The following is an 18379-nucleotide window of genomic DNA, read 5'->3' on the forward strand; positions in this document are numbered from 1 at the left end:
ATATGCACTCCTTCGAATAAACATGCACAAAGTAAGAAAATTTAAATTTAAAATTTGACATCATGTTGCTGATAATTTGCAATAAAGAAGGGGAGGAAGATTGAAAAAATATTAAACTGGTAGAGACAAGACTTAAATTGTAGTTGCAAGAGAAATTTTAGTTTATCTTTTTTTTATATAAATAAGCACTTTTTTCTTCTAACTTTTTTCTTATTTAGCTTAAAATAATAAGTTGTAACAGCTTTGTCGCTTTCGAATTAAAAATCTTGTTCACTTTATGCTTTTATTTAAAATATCATGCTATGTTATCAAGCATAGTATTGTTCTACTAAAATGTGTTCAATCTTGTTGAAGGTACAGGAAATATGATAGTGCAACAGATTTATCTGTTACAAATTTTTTGTTACCATCACACACAAAGGCAAACACTAAATGGAAACAGACTGTTTAACGAATCCAGATTTACAGTTTATTACTGATGCTATAATAGTCAATCATTATAAAATTTCTTTATTACAATGATAGTAAATAAATTTGTAATGCAATAAACAAATAAATTTGGCTCTAAATAACTCTCTAGTCTTGCATTATCTCATAATTTTGTGTCTCATTTTATAATAAAACATTTCCTTGAAATTATAAGATTCACTAATTTGATGCTTACTCTGCATACTAATAGTCCAAAATAAAAAAAATCTATAAAAAAAGAGATTGCAAACTAAAAAAAAAATTACTTTATAGGAAACATCTTCAATTTAATACGATGAATTTTTAACATATATATTTTTTATTTTACATTTTTTATCTAAAAATTATGAGTTACGCGTAAAAATTAAATTCTTGGATAAAAATTGTCAAAAAATTTTAACTTCATAAATTTGCTCTGAAAAATTAAATTATCGAATATTATGAGTTTATTTACCTATACACCACATTTCGTAATGTTTGAAGTAATTTGATTTATAAAATTATAGGATGTAAACTCAAATGTACTCTTCATTAAATTCATCATTAAATTTAGTAGAAGCGAGTTTTTGAAGGATTAAGATATTTCTCCAATATCCAACAAAAATAACTCAGAAGTATCCAGATATTATATACAATTGACATCTAACAAAAGCCCCTTAGATATCAATATCATGTGCTGGATATCATGGATATCTGTGATTAAGTCACATATATTTTTTAGATGTATCAGGGATATACAGCAGATGTCATAATGTCCAAGTATCTGTTGGAAATCATGCAGTTGCGAACCCTAGATTTCTGGTAGATATTTCATGGATATTTAGAATACTAAAATCTTGGAAATCTTTGTTAGATTTTGGAATATCCAGCTTTTTTGTCAAAGAGAAATCTCAAAGAGATTTTGGGGATATTTGTGGCTGTATGGGATAACGGGTTCCATCTGCAATCCTGGGAACAATAACATGTTTTCCAAACCTATGCTAAAGGACTTTTTTTTATTTTCCAGTTTCTGAGTAGTATAGTACACTTAGATTTGAAAACAAAATTAAAGCAGATAACAACTGAAATGTCATTATCTATAAGATAAAATACCAGCTTTTTAAGAAAAATTACTTCTTTTTGCTGGTTCTAATAAAATCAAAAAAGTGAATGCTTGTTCTACCCTTGATCCATCTAAAGTATGTGTAATCAATGTTTCTTAACGCCAGAATGAATACAGTTCCTTGTGAACTTCGTCACTTTAAACATGTAAAAAATTTTATGTTCTTGATAAATAAATCATCTGATTCAAATTATTTATTTTAGCTTAATGTAGACAACTTAAAATTTAATAAAAAGTTAATCCAATTTTAATCAACTCTCAGATCAAGAAGACAAAAACTCAAAATGACTTATCTAACGTGTGACATTCAATGGTTCAAGGTACAACATGAGGTTGCTCAAAGTACATCACCATGTTGTACCTCGGCACAGACCAATTTTTTTTATTTTCCTAAAAATACTTTTTCTGGTGTGTATAACCATAGTTGCCCACAAAAAAATTACATTGATAAACAAATATATATTATATTTCTCAAAATTGCTAAGTAACTTGAATTATTATATTTTGCACACAAAAATGAAAAGTTGAAATAGTTCTAAAATACAACACTCTCCCTCACATAAAATATCTTAAATTAGTTTGAAAATTGTCATAACATTATTTACCTGTAGCTATAACGGTAGTCCATGTTAAAACTTCAATCATAGATCGATTTGAATAATAAAGTTGAAATGCATATTCTGTACCAGGGATAACATCATCCACAATAATGCCATCTTTAACATCCAAAGGATGGAATGTTATATTTGGTGGAGGAAGCCCAACTGGAGGATGATAATCTAAACGTAATTCACCATCTTTTGAAGTAGCAACTTCTGGAGGCAGAGGCAGATCAACTTCAACACAATGAATCTACAAAATAAAATATAGAAAATGTCAATAAAGAAGTCTTATTTAAAGTAAAAAGCCAGATAGTGCAGTAGCTAAGTCACTGAGCTATCATTGTGAAGGACCAGGGTTCAATCACAAGCCACGATCCATACAGCTTCAGAATGATGACCAGCTAAAATGCTTGCCACATTCTTGCTAGCTTTGAACTTGTGCAGACTAAACCTCCAAGAACAAATTTACTGTTGTGAGAGCATTCTACTTTACTTCATTAGAAGATGACTGTCCATAAATGATGTCACAATTTCTTTCAATATTTTGGACCTCCCACCCCCTTTGTCACAAAGTGTGACATTTCCCCACAACCACTTCACCAACAGTGTCACACTTCACTACCCCTTAGGACAAATAAGGGCAGAATCTTTTTAAACAGGAAAATCAGGGCAAGTGTGAACCCGGCTTCTAATGTATTTAAAATAAAGTATAAAAGAAATTAAAGCACAAAAGAAATTAGAGTATAAAAGCTAGGGTGATTAAGACTAAGGATAATGGCTGAGAAGCAACCTGAAATGATGCGCCAGCTGTTAANAAAATGGGGGGGGGGGGGCGAAAGCGAAGAACTAGGCTAAGCAAAATAATACATACCTGCCACCTCTCCCGCATTTTGCAGGAGATTTTATTTTCATATTTAAAGTGGTAGTAAATATATATTACTATTAGGTAGTAAATATATATACTATTTTTTTCTTTTATAAATTTAATTTTTAAATGATTTTGATCACCACTATTCTTACAAAAATTAAGCTTATATATTAATATGCGTTACTATCATGGCTGTCAACTTAATTTTTTTCAAATACAACATATTTGTTTGCTTAAAATTGAAGTTTTAATTCCATTTTAATACCACTGGGAAAAATGATAATGGAAGGGATTAAAAGTTGGCACGTCTGATAATATATTTAAATTAAAAATATAAAAGTTGGGGTATTAAATTACAATAAGGCAAAAAAGTTATCGAAGCATAAACAATTACAGATTCCCTCGCTTATTATTCTTACATTTTGTGCAAAAATTTTGCAATTATTTTTACTAATTCTTATTTATTAAATAAAGCAAATTAAAATCACTTTTCACACACACACACACAAAAAAACTCTTATCTACTATTTTTTTTGTTGGGGAAAAAGACAAAGCTATCATTGGAAGTTAACTAGTCAGCTCTTCAATTTGACCAGCTTGCTGTAGCGCTTAAAAGTTAACATTATTCAAGAATAATGTCTTAGAACTATACTAAGTATCGTTTGCCGCCTCAATGGCAATAAAAGATGAAATGGTACATAGAGAGAGCCAAAAAACACCAATTCTGCCACCTCAATTCATGTTAAGAGAATTAATTATTTTTCAGCATTATCTAAATCGGGTTTCATTAAATTAAACAATAAAAAAGTAAATAAAAAAACAGCCAAAAAACAGATAAAAGCGCAGTATTCAAACCAGTATCTAAGCACCATGTAACTGATTTAGAATTTGAGGAAATATCATTAAAAGTTCTAAAAATTAAAAAGTCGTTGGTTAGTAAATTTGGACACATGTCAGTTCAAAATGCGCGTTCAAAATGAGCGTGCTTGAAATGCGCGCGTAAAAAAATAGACACAGCTGGAAATGCGTGTTAAAGAAAATTACATAGATATGTAAAAAAAAATGAACATAGAACTTGATTCCGTTTTTCAAATTTCTTTCATGAATATTGCTCTTTTTTTTAAGAATAAACTAATGAAACCAAATAAATTCGTAGCGTGACGTCGTCTTTTTGCATAAATCACTTGATATATTTCATTATATTGATCTGTTTTTGAAGAGACTTTAAAAGTCAGCAGTTATTTTTGTAATGTTGCCACGGGCGCTACAAATTTAGAATAGTGGTACTAAATTTACGTTGTAGGAATTTAGTTTTAAAATTCACTTAATCGTTTAGAGTTCTGAATACGAAGGCATCGCTTGAAATATTCGAACTGACCTTTTACCAAGGCATCCCGATCCCGAAGAACGTGACTTTGATCCATAATGATAATGCTTTTTTAAAAATGTAAGGAAAAGTAAGCACGAAATTTCTCGTTTAGTTGTTAAATTTGGATTGAACATTTAAAAAGGCAAATTTTTTGCTGCTTCCATTTTCTTAAACACGTATTTTGAGCTGTGTTCAATTTTGTAAACACGTATTTTTAGCTGTGTCCATTTCGTAAACACGCATTTTGAGCTGTATTCATTTCTTTAAACAAACATTTCGAGTTGTGTCGNCGGTTCGACCCCCATTCGACCCCCTGGCTAAGATCGACCCCCGCTTATGTTAAATAGACCCCTGGGGGTCTATATAGACCACTTTGGCGACCTCTGCTTTAAACAAACATTTCGAGTTGTGTCGATCTTCCTAAACACGCATTTAGAGTTGTGTCTATTTCCCTACACACGAATTTTGAGTTGTGTCCATTCTCGTAAATACGCATTTCGAGCTGTGTTCATTTTCGTCAGCAATCATTTTGAGCTACGGTCCTTTCCGCAAATACGCATATCGAGCAGTGTCAGTTTTTTTAAACGCACATTTTAAGCAGTGTCCATATTCGCAAACACGGATTTCGAGCTGTGTCCAGATTTTAAATATCAACTAACTTTTCCCAAGTCTAATAAAACGACGCCTATTTTCAAAGAAATAATGTTGTCAAACAGGGTTCCCACTCTTTTAACAAAGCAAAAATTAAGCACTTTTAAGGACTTTTTTTGAAAAATTAAGGACCTTAAAAATAGTATAAGTATTTATCATCGAATAAATATATACCAAAAGTGACAGTGCTTATTATTTTTGAAAACCTGGGACAGGTTTTTTTAAAACATTTTCAGATTGTTAAGGATTAACGACATCTATGAAATATCCTATCTATGATAAATATTCCCTTATGCCAAAAAAAAAAATTTCTATTAACAAAATTTTTCATTTAAAAGGGGTATATATTAAAAAAATGAATACTAAGAGGTTGAATTAGAGTTATGCATAAGAGAAGTCCTATTTCAAGTAAAAACGGGTCATACTAATATCTAATCACCTGAAATCATTCCACTTTTTTTCAATTAGATTTAACTTAATATATATATCTTTTTAAATTCATTGCTATAAATATTTTTAAGAAAATTTTTATACAAAAAAAATAAAATTATTTTTAAAATTTATAATTTTCAAATATGTATGTTTTTTTATTAGTTCTCGGGGGAAACATATAAATGAATGGGTCTAAAATGATTTTCCAAAGGTATCAACACATTCCTATATTAATCGATAGAAAATTGGTAAGCTTACTTAATTAACAAATATTGATAAATTATTTTTTTTCATTATCATTTATAGATATTTACTTGTAATATTTCTTTATCATCCACTATCATTCTTAATATTATTCTCTACTATTAGAATAATTTGATATTTTATTTTTATCGCGAATTAATAGTTTTAAAAAAATGTATTCAAAACTTTATAAAAAACATATTGAAAACAGTATGTAACCATTTCAAAATCAACAGCAAATGTGTTATATTTACTTTTATGATGAGCTTTACAATTATTTCCAGCCAAAACTGATATTAGGAATTAACTTTACATAATATTAGGAATACTAAACAATCTGACGAAAAATATATACTAATTTTAAAGCAACCAAAAATTAAATAGAAATTTAAAAAACAGCATATTAAGTTACAATGTTAACTGAGAAAAATGATTATTAAAATCTAAGTTTGAATTTTATTCTAATCGACATTAATATCAAAAAGTCTTTAATTATCGACAATCTTTTAATTGAATAGATTTACATTTTTATGTAACAATCTGCTTATCCTTAAGAAATTAAGACACTAACGTAACAATCTAAAACTTTAAAAAAAATTTACATTGCAGCACAAGTTATAAATAGTTACCAAACATTTAACTATCTTGTTAGGAGCAAATCATGCACTCTTATTTAGTATTCAGGAATAAAAATGTAAAATATTTGTGAAAAAACTTGGTTTTCACCAAAACCCCAAGAAATCTCAGGTTTTTGATGTAAAATATAGGTGGGATGGGATTTTTCAAACCCTGTTTATTACAGATCTGTTTAATTTCCAGTACAATCATGAATTTTAAAAATTTTTACTGCTTCTTATTAATTTACAGTTACTTATTTATTACACACTGAAATATTATGAAAATTTATTTAATTCTTAAAAGAATTTTTGAAATAGTTTTCGTTATGGATACAAGTTCAAAATTTTTTCTGATATTTTGATTCTTAGGGTTTTACTTTGCTCCTATGAGCAAATGCATTACCAGTAAAACTGAATTTTTTGAATTCAGTCAATTTTGAAGGTCAGTGTGGGTTTTCCACTTCAGTACCTTAGAACTCTTCCCCCCCCCAAAAAGCACTATCTCTTCCATGTGCAGTATTCCCCTTGTCCGCAATTTATTCTTTTCTTTTAGAATGTCACTGTTCTCATAGAGTATCATTCTAGGCAAAAGGCAGTATAAATTAATGAAAGAACCAATGCATTAATAAAAGGACATGCTTTCTTCTTGCCTGCAGCTCTCTCACACACATCCCTTCTTGTCTCTCTAAAATGCTTTACTCTCGGTGCATGGTCTAATTCTAGGTGATAAAAGAACGACTATATGGTTTAAAACATGGTACTGAAAAATTGTTCTAATCAACTATAGTCATGCGGAAAAATTAAGCACCTTTAAAAACCTTCTACCAAAATTAAGTACTTTTAAGGGCCCTTATTTTCCAAAATAAAAGTTAAGCAGTTTTTAAGGACTTTTAAGGACCGCAGGAACCCTGTCAAATGATAATAAGTTTATTAAAAATAAAATAGAATTAAAATAAAAACTTCAAGAAAACGATAATTAAAACTTAACCTGAAGTCCAAGGTGGCGAGAAAAGAAATAATTTCAGAATATCTTTTCTTTATAAGACTAACATACAGATTTAAGTATTAAATATAAAACGAGTAAATAAGCGCATTACAAAAGAACAATAGAATGTTTACGATTCATTTAGTTGAGTCAAGTCAATGATGCATAGAATTTCATTTATTTCTTTAAATCCTACAAAACATGAAAAATTGCGAGCATTTTTGCGTGACATAGAAATGTTTCAAAGAACTATAAATTCAAACTGTCAGCAATTAATTTTGACGTTTAATTCTGACGAAGGATTCAAACGTTAATATGTATCCTCAAAAAAAAAAAAAAAAGATTCAAAAATTTACTGTTATTTTCAAAGAAAAATATAACTAAAATTATGTTGTTTAGGTTGCAACAATTTATTTTATTTTAAGAGGCCTCTTCCCTTGCCATCTTGAATTTTAAGTTAAATTTTTGATTTTTGCTTATTCAATTTTTTTTTTTTGTTGTTTCCAATAAATATTTGTTAATACTCTATTATTCAACAAAGAGGGTTCAAAATAAAGACTTATGAAATTAAGAAAAATAGCACTGAATAACTTAAGAATTTTTTTTCTCAAATAGTAAAGAAATATATAATTACAGAGATACAAACTTTTTAAACTAGCTATTAGAAGTATACAGAAATATATATTTAGTTACCGTTTATAAAATTCAAAGTACTTAATTCTAAGTACTTATAAAATATTAAGAAAACTATGCATAACTTACCATTATAAATAAAGTAACACATTATATAAAGGCACTAAAAAAAACACTACCACCATGAAATTTTATACTTCATTATAAAATTAAATAAATTACTTGGAATCGGGATATTTTTTGGATAAATTAGAACTTCTGCATTTAAACCTTTGCTCACAGCATTTTAGAATTGTGTTCTTTTCTATAAGGAGATCTTGTTGGAAGGGGGAAAGATCATTTACATTTATTGTTTTTAGAATTGAAGGAGTAAATCTTTCACAACTCTTGGTAGTTAAGGGAAAAAAGTACTTTTAATGGATCATAAACAGAAATTTTCATAAATCGTAATTTGTATTACTCAACCGTAATCTTGATTATAAATCGTAATAGGTGGCACCTCTGAAATTATGTGTTTAATAATTTTGGATAAATAATTCAATACATTACATTTGTATGCGTTTAACCATTTCAAAATTCATTTTTATTGTTATTTAAACTAACAATAACTTATTTAAATGATGTAACAAAAAACGTAAATTACGCTGGAAAAAGATATTAATGAAAAATATAAAAACAAACAAATGTATAATACTGAGTCATAGTAGCTCAGGGGATAGAGCTCCCTCAGGTAACCAGAGTTTGAATCCCAGCAATGGCTGGTCGATATGGGCTGGTATTCCAAACAAACGACGCCTTCCCCGAGTGACGCCTTCTCCTGACGTCACACCGTCCACTGTTTTGTAGTCTCGTGGACTACATGAGTAGAGTAGGGGTGAAGCTTCTTCCGTGCTATCAGCCAATAAAAATGCTCGGAGCATTCTGATGCAATTCGCGCGCGACAAGTTGTTGAAAAAGGCATTTTGGTTCAGTATTTATTTGAGATTAAATATTGCCTTTTAAGATTTATTTGAGATTAAATATTGTAAAACTTTACTTTTATTTTATTGCACTAATACTTGATATTTACATTTATTAAATAAATTTTATATACCTCTCCGAAATGATAAGTTTTTTTTTTTTTGTTATTTTTGATACTAATAAACATTGACTAATTAGATAAATTTTATTTACAAGTCTGATAATTAAAAATCTAATATGTACTATTATTATTAGTATATGTTATTGAGTTGCAATCAGATCTTTGGTTTGTTTATTCCAATAGCGATTAAGAAACCAAACTTTGTTTCTCAGAATTATATCACAAGAGTACATCGTATTGGCATATCACATGTATGCTATTTTTATTTTATTTTTTTTAAAGAAATAAACTTTTAATTGCATTTAATATTATGTGGATAGTAGAAAAAAGATCCAGGAAAAAATTAAAATATCAGAATTTTCAAATGTAAACAGCATTCTTGCTACTAACTTCTAACCACTTTATATTGCTAAACAGATGGTTTTCACTTTGCCTTTTGAAAATTACGAATTTTCTTAATTATGATTTAATAGAGGTGAGTGCAGGCTTTTTTTTTATTTAAGAAGGTAATATTTATATCACTTCATTTGTGTTGATAATAAAAGAAAGTATAATTTGCAATTTAAATTCTATTTTCAATTAAGCTTTCTGTTTTATGCTTCATTATTCTTATACGAGTGAAATTTGATAAATACCAATCAAATGATGAAAAGATAAACATTACAGTTCATCATATGGACCTCCTTGTTACATGGAAAAAATTTTGAACTCTCTTTAACAAAACTTTTATAAAATTTTAGCTATAAGAAAAAATTCACTTTGAGAGGTTCGAAATATTTAGTTATTAATTTTTCAAGCAATTTATGTACTTCATATTGCAATTACCATGTTCAGCAATATTAGTTTTATGTTAAAAAAGATTTTTCAAAGATTTTAAGTATAGTGATTTACAGTATAGTTTCATAGTTATAAAATACTTTATTATTCACTTAAGTATTTGTTTATATCCCATTTTAAGTTTTTATGCAATATTAGAACCACTGTATATTTGATTTGAATCTAAAATTTGACAAAAGTATATAGAAAAATTAAATTCAATTATTATTATTTTTTTTAAAACAGAAATATGCTCATGATATTGAAAATAAATTAAGTTTAACTTATGTTTCTACTGAAATCACGTTTCCTCGCCTTGCTTCTTTTTCCAAGTCCTCTGTTAGTTCCACGCATAAATACTGAACAAGATTTTCCGTTAATCGAAAAAAATCATAGAATACATCATCATGAAGACTAAAAGCATATTTTCTGTTTCTATACATCGGTCTCCTCCGAGGACTTAGCCGTGTAAAATAATTACTAACCATGCGCTCGCCATTACTCTACTGAAAATACAAGTGGTTTTCGCGTCGACCGAAAAGAACGCTCAAGATCCACTAAAACTTGCTTGGAATACCAAAAACCGAGCAATGGGCGGGGAAAGTAGAATATCAGGTAAAGCGCCCCCTGGTGCGGCTTCCAAAAACTCAAATCGACGGTCGACTCGAGCTCAGAATACCACCCCAGGCTCGTATCGACCCCAGTGCTGACGTAAAATATCCTAAGTGGTAGACGGATCATGGGTTAGAGTCATCTTGACGTCAGGCTAACAGTGAAAGATTTTCCTCTCCATGTAACGCTAAAACAGGTTAGTTCCATCAAAAAGTTCTCCATGAAGGCTCCCAATATTTGATCAAAGAATTACCTTTTTTTATCTGGAATGGTTTCAAAACTACAAGGCTACGGAGTTAAACATTGGTAGCCGTAAATTCAAAATTGGGTCCGCTGTTCAACGACGGTTATAAAAAAAAAGGTTAATACTGAGCTGCGGTGGTTCAGGAGATAAGGAGTTCGCCTCCCAAAGAAGTGAAATGGGTTCGAATCCCAGCGGTGGCTCCGGGGATAGAGCGTTCACCTCCAAATTAGGTGAATCGGGTTCTAATCCCAGCGTAGGTGGTTGAAATGAATTCTGCTCCCGGCTTGCGCCGACCATAGTACTGACGTGAAATATCCTCAGGGGTAGACAAATCATGTGCCGCCGGGTAACCATGGGAGGTTTCCCTCTCTCCCTGTAAAGCCAAAACGGGTCAAAAAGTCCATCACGAAGGTTTGAATGCTTGATTCCGGAGTTGAAAACTGGTAAACTCAGAATTTGGTCGGTTGTTCAACGCCGGTTATAAAATAACTGCCTCTTAATGATTATTATTTTAAAAAAGTATTCGCTGTGTCAATTTTTATAAACACGCTTTTTTTCGCTGTGATTATTTTCGAAAACACGCATTTCGAGTTGTGTCCAGAATTAAAAACTCATCGACGACAGACAAAATATAGACCTGCTCAAGTGAACTCGTCTTGAAGAGGAAGGAAAAAATTCTCCACAAGCCTGGTCATAACAATACTAAAATTATTTTCCTCATTAGAAAAACGCATCAGTGGCACAAGGCAGATGCGAGTTGAAAAAAGGTCTTTGCATCTATTATATTTATATACACAGTCTTGATGCGGTCTCGTTGAAGGAAATCACGAGGCTGATTGAACGATACAAGTTGTGATTCAAAAACGGATTCTGAACAGGATCTCACGATAGATCACGCGATTTACTCCCCAATTATGTGACGGGGACAATATCTTTAAATCTGAAAGATTATAGAAAATGTGAAACCAGTTTAAACATTTTACTTAACCTAATTATGGAGGTGATATTTGTGTAGTGAAGAAACTAAAAATCATTTTCAACTATATACAATAATTTTTAACAATTTTTGCAAATTTGCCAAAAGAAATTGACTCATTACCATTTTATCGTGATCTCTAAAAATTTTTAAATAAAATCTGAAGGTTTTTCGTTAATTTTGAAGGATATATAAGCTAATTTTTTATGTATACTTATAATGTTAAAAAAAAAAAGAAGTTGTTTTGTCCACGTTAGCTCCATTACGTGGGATTAATGTGGAAAAGCCAAAAAACTGATTATTCAACCAATTGTTATTTATCAAAAAAGTAAATTAAATCAAAATAAAGCTAAATATAAATTCAATCTGAAGTAAATAATCGTATATTGTTTATTATAATTATTTTCAAAGTCAAATAAAAACTAATTTATAATTACAAAATTCAATTCTGCAAAAATCAGTTTCAAAGACAAGCTACATTAGACGTTTAATATTCAATTAGAAGACTACTTTTATGGATTTTTATTTCGTAAACATATCAGCCGAGACTATAACTAAAAACTTACTATAAAAAATAATAAAATTCAAAAAGAAATCAACATTTAAAAAAAAAAAACTTCTTGAAATTTTCTTCAATACAAGAATTAATCGACAGGTGGAAAAAATTATTAAATATTTAATAAAATCAATTTTGGTATAAGTGAGACTCTTGGATCCAATTAGCCTTTAAACACTGAAAAATAAAGAAAATTATAACTTTCAAATTTCTTGACATAAAATGATCAATTCGAGCTTCAACCGAGCATTTTATTTTAAAGGCCTCCCGTAGTAAAATTAGGACAGTATATTATTAAAAACGTTGAAATTTATTTCAGTTAACAGAGGTATTCGGATGAAAGAGATTCGTATAATCGAGATTCTATTGTCTATCATAACAGACCTTTAGATAAATGATTTAGTTATTCTCCTGAAGAAATGAAACGGCCTTAACCTACGAGAGAACCCAATCATAAATAGCAAATGTTTCGACTCCAAATAAATAAACAAAGGTACCTTTGTATTCACCAATATCTAAGGAAGTATTTTTTATGAGTTTCTACCCAGAAAATCGGTCTAGCGTGTGAGCGGATTAACCCACTTTTTTGTCATTCACTAATTACACAACAAGCCTCAATAATGAATTAAAGAAAGATTAAAAAGAGAAAAACCCAAACAAAAGTTCTTATGACCTTTAGTATAAGGTTTGTAGTGGATGGCATTATTGCATCGAGAGTTTAACTACTAATGACAAAGAATTTAGACTTTATATCATTAACAGAATTTTTAATAAAACATTCATTTATTTTAGAGTACTGAAAGTATACCTCCATGTTTTTTACACTGAGGAATTAAATTTCTATCCTTGGCGGAATTGAATAAACTTTTAGTTTTTAGATTATTTAAAAAATAGGAATTATTTAAATATGATAATTTTTTTAATAACTATCTTAAAAAAATAACTTAATTCGTTTAAAAAACGTTTTAATATTTCATATTTCTTTTTAAACAAAAGTTTCTTCTATTTATTCCACTTATGTTGGAAGAAACCTATTTCTTCTGGGGCGGAATTTTCCCATGGAGGTAGAAATAGAGAGATATAGTAATACCTCAATGATTTTTCCACTAAGGAAGTAATTTCCCATCCCTGGCGGAATTGAATAAAGCTTTTAGTTATTTAAAAAAAAACAAGTGTTATTTAAATATGATAATCATTTTAATAACTATCTTAAAAAACAAATAAATTCGTTAAAACCCAATTACCACGGAGATTTAAATTAAACCATTCCTTCCTTAGAGTAAATTTATGACCCATCAATAAATCTCACGAAAATATCACAAACGTAATAAATTTTAGATCAATAAAACTTTTATTAAAGATAATCGTGCATTTTTCAACGCATTATCACCTTACCTTGAAGATTTTAATTTACAATAGGCTATAAATTGTTGTTAAAAGATCTATTCTGTTGTCATATTCAAATTACACATAACTTAAAGATGTCCCTTATCTACCCATCTTAGATCTTAGGCTAATTTTTTTTTTTTAAATAATCGTTTTCTTGATTTATTAACTTCTGATAATACAGTATTATTGCGCAGAACTAAAACTTTCATAAAAAGTAGCTCGCTTTATAAGATTAGGAGAAATAGCGCTTGATACCATTTAGAACTTCTAAGGGATTTTTCTCAAAAATGCAAATAAATAAAAATTATAGAGTTAAGAATTTTAAGTATGTAATGGTAAGCTGAAAATTTGTTTGCTTCCAGAGTTTTTCTTTTTAATTACTTCTATTTTTTATTGAACAGACAAAAACTAATTAGGACATAGCTGAAATATTTTTTTAACGTAAATTACGCAGAAACAAAGATGTTTATCAAAATAAAATGTACCATTCTAAAATTCTTCAAATGAATAATTCTCAGATATTATTTCTTAAATATGTTTCAAAAATGCTAACTGCAGAATTATATTCTTATAATTTTGTTAAAAAAATAATTTTAAATTCTAGAATGTGAGTTATATTTTTCGCCTTCTGATAGTATTCTATATCGAAGACACTAACGAATAGAGTAAAAGAGTTGATTTAAAGCAGATTTAGGTCGGGTTGCACAAGAGGCAGTAAATGACGATAATCTCAGGATCGAATTATTCATTTCTATCGTGGATTCGCATTTCTTTAAACTATATGAGATGAGTGAATCTTTTTTATACTCACGCTTCTATAATGGGAAATATAGAAGAAAATATTATGTAAATGGTACAATAGTTGAATCGAACTAATTAATACAATTCTGTGGAAAGCGCCATTTATGACATCTATAGTTTGTCTATAGAAAGAACACCCCTCGTCATGATGTCTAAGGCTGCCATGGAAACAAGAAATAGAGGGGCCCTGATTCCATTTTTCTCGCCCACCCGTGTCAAAACATGTCCTACATATTGACCCCTACTTGAAATAGTTAAACTTCGTAACCAAAGTAACCGACACCACTACAGACGAATGGCTAGGGGAGTTCTTTACATAGACAAACTATATATGGGCTATTGACGACCGTCTGGGAAGCATCTCTGCGGGTGAGCGCACACAAGTTTTTCGTTCCTCAATGAAATAGATACTCCATAAAAACAAATCGAAAGAAATGTATTCCACAAGAACAAATCGAAATCTAAGGCTTTCTTTATAAATCTATCAATCCTTACCCTTGCTGAACCTACGGGTGGTTTTCACTTCGTCCGATCCCCCGCTTTGTAGCGTCCACCATGTAAAAGGAGGACAAACGATTTGTATTTATAGTTAACAAATTTTGTGGTGGATCAAAGTTCAATGATCGAATATATCCATTCTTGCGGGAAGCATCACAACTTTGATCCTCGGCAGAGGGGGGAACCTTCACTTTGACGATTTGCGGTCGAATACTTGTAAAATTGTTCACCTTCGGTCCCTTCGCAGGCTCCACCCGCTCACTGGCCGCAATCCACTGCGGGATCAGTTTAATTAAGAAAATTAAATAAAAATGATTAAAAGAATTCTCTGCCCTTTGACGGTTGAGTTAGTAGGAAAAGAAAGTTTTTAAATATTCGCTTATAAAATCGAATGTTGGGGATATTTTTGGTGCAACTAAAATTTTTATTACTTGAATCATACTGTGTTTAATGACACAAGAGCTGAATCAATATGTAAAGAATGAAAGAAAATACAATAAAATATATAATGTAATAAAATAAAACGACATGTAATGTAATAATAATAAAACGACACAACACCGTGTCGAAGATTGTTTCATGGCATGTTATTCATAACCTTTTCATTATGATGAAAATTCAGAGAATTTTTTTAAAAATAAAAAGTGCCCACATTTTTAATCTTCGAACAAGTACATCATAAATATATTCCTAAATCGATATAATTCGTCGATTTCGTTATTTTTCAGATTTATTGAAAAAATGACGACTAAATTGCGACTAAGTATGTAATATTTAAAATAGATGTGTGTTATGTAACAGTGAGCATAAAAAAAATAAAAAAAAGATACCACCCTGAATAACTTTTGTTTAAACAGTCGGATTTTTCCGCACTCAGTGCCTATGTTGTTGGCACCGAGTGCCTAGATTGATTCGAGGTCACAAAGAAGTGAAATCGAATATGACAATCTGACCTCCAAAATATGGAGGGTAGTCTAAAAAATATGGCCCCAATAGTTTAGAAATGAGAGCAATCGAATGTTTAGAAAACTCTTTAATGTAGCATTCACTTTTTGCGCATTTTGCAATAACTAATGATTCCACGTGAAAGATAATTTTTAACAATTAATTATTATTTTTTGTTATTTTATTTTATAATTGTTTTTTTTTAATTGTAAGGTATACAAATTTTGACATCATTTTAAATTCTATACTTTTAAATCACAAAATACAAAATTTGAAAGAAATCAGTCGTTTTTAAGAAATGAGAGTTGAAAAATAAAGCTTTTTTCGAAATTTAATTCAGAATTTCAAAAAGCCGTCAAAAGAAGAAAAAAAAGCCATGAAATAAAACAATAATTTTAATCACAATATGAAAAAGATTTAAGTGCTAAAAAATAAATGCCATTCGAAGAAATCAATTACTAAATTTACTTCTAGTACAGACAATAGCTATGCAAGGTCAGATAACATTTTAATTGCATTACAAGCAAAAGACTACAAAAACAGGAAAACCAGTTAAATTTAATAATAGATGGGTCAACCAAATAAAAAAAGGTTTTGTGATTCGGATGAAATATTTCAACACATAAATAAAGGAAAGTTCAATCATCACACGTTTAAAAAAAGAACATTTTTACGGATGGCTGAATTTAAACTGAGAAGATTTGAACAAAGCTTAAAAGAAATTCACTGAGATTTTTTATTTTCTTAAGATTTTTTTGCATAATTTGAGGCGAAATAGAAAATTTTTCTCATTTAGATTGATTCATAACAAAAAATAATAATAATAATGATTAAAATAATAAAATGATTTTTAAGAAAAAATTACAATACAGAGAATTTCACAATTCATTTTATAATGAATGGACTGCATGGAAAACTGCCCTCGCTTCCAGATTTAACAGGCGTATTACAATGCAAGAATTTTTAGTTCATCAGAGCGCTCGAAAATTAAAAATTAATGAAAGTTTAGTTGATTATATTTATGCTAAGGATGCTCCTCTTGAAAAAGCTCCATTTATTTACGATACCACAAGCTGATCGCATTTCTATGATAATTGGTGATATTACAGAAAGAAAATGTCAGATTGCCTTAGTTACTCAGAATTCGATTACTGTCGAAGAATTAATTGACAGAGCTGCCGCACTTGATGCAATTCGAAGTTTCAAACAAGAAAATATGTCACGCCAATCAGCTAACAATTTATTTTCAGTACCGAAAAATCAGTCAAAAAATTTCATTTCGCACGTTGAACAAAGACGTAAATATAACCCTGCTACTGACGATGTTCAGGATATTACTTGCTGGCGATGCGGAGAAAAATGTCATGCTTCTTTTATGTGCAGTTTGCCTCCTCCTCAACGAAATTTACCTACAACTCAATCACGAAATTCATCACGATCCGTTCAAGAATCCAACAACAAACCGAAAACTCAGCTCCCGTCGACTAGACACTCACTTAGTTCCAGTAATAATGAACCACGCGGCACTACCAGTTCAAATTTACGTCGCAACACAAATCGCAACACTCCATCCACAAGATCTGAGCCTGCAAATGAATATGATCATTCTATAAACTGTATTAAAAGTCAAACAAATAAGCGTGCCTCAATACCTGTTACTACTGACAATAATACAGGAATTCAAGCCCTCTGTGATCCGTGTGCAGACATTACCGTCATTCAATATTCTTGCGTTCCTATTAATGCTGTTATTCACCCATGGACTGATCGACATTTTCAAGTGGTCTACCATTTAATAAACCCTATTGGATGGATTTCTTTAGACATCAAGGTTGGAAACATTGATCATCTAATGACCAAGGTTGTAATTTGCTCCCAACTTCCATTTTCGCTCATTTTGGGATTTGATTGGCTACACCAAGTGCAAGCTAGATGCACTTACGACTCTAACGGTTCACAATGTATTTCTACTCCGTCTGCACTCCATCTATACGAATGTGTTCATTCATCGAAACCTAGAATTAACTGCATTGCTTCCAGTGAACTCTCAGTACCATCATTAGACAACGTTGTTAAATCAAGTCAGGGTTAGCCAAGTGGGCCCATTTTGAAAAAACCCGCCCGGGTTTTACTGTGTGGGCCCACCTTGAAAAAACCCACTTGGTGGGTTTTTTCACAAATTGTTTTTTTAAAATTTGGTTGAAAAATAATTATCTCCTAATACTGTACTGTCATTAGACACATCGTGGAAGTTAACAAATATTTTAGAAACAAGATCATATAAAAAAAAAGCAAACGATAATTTTGGAACTTCTTGAAGTCAATTGGATATAACTAGTGGGCTGCGCCCCCTGCCCGCTAACGCTCGCCAACCCCCGAAAATTGCTACGCAATCTTATATGGTTCGCTTCGCTCGCTACTAACTTAGGTACATTGCAAATGCACAAAATTCTAAGAATTCAAAACAATCATTCAAATCCATATAAAAACT

The 18379-nt window shown here is 30.2% G+C and overlaps 1 protein-coding gene across 4 annotated transcripts in view; it reads right to left on the reverse strand.

The window, feature by feature from the left end:
* The window catches only part of LOC107456878 (tyrosine-protein phosphatase 10D), a 96415-nt gene that overhangs the window by 43252 nt on the left and 34784 nt on the right, over nucleotides 1-18379 (reverse strand). For 3 of the 4 annotated variants that reach the window (XR_011638411.1, XM_016074848.4, XM_071188425.1), the window contains exon 3: nucleotides 2176-2422. Coding sequence is in view for 3 of the 4 variants with exons in the window: in XM_016074848.4 (XP_015930334.2) it covers nucleotides 2176-2422 (247 nt within the window). In the remaining variant the exon portion in view is untranslated. Of the gene's footprint in view, nucleotides 1-2175; nucleotides 2423-8664; nucleotides 8808-18379 lie in introns of those variants that run through there. The other variant, XM_071188426.1, reaches the window with a different exon arrangement.

Source organism: Parasteatoda tepidariorum, chromosome X2, assembly GCF_043381705.1.
Source record: "Parasteatoda tepidariorum isolate YZ-2023 chromosome X2, CAS_Ptep_4.0, whole genome shotgun sequence".
Classification (NCBI taxonomy): Eukaryota; Metazoa; Arthropoda; class Arachnida; order Araneae; family Theridiidae; genus Parasteatoda; species Parasteatoda tepidariorum.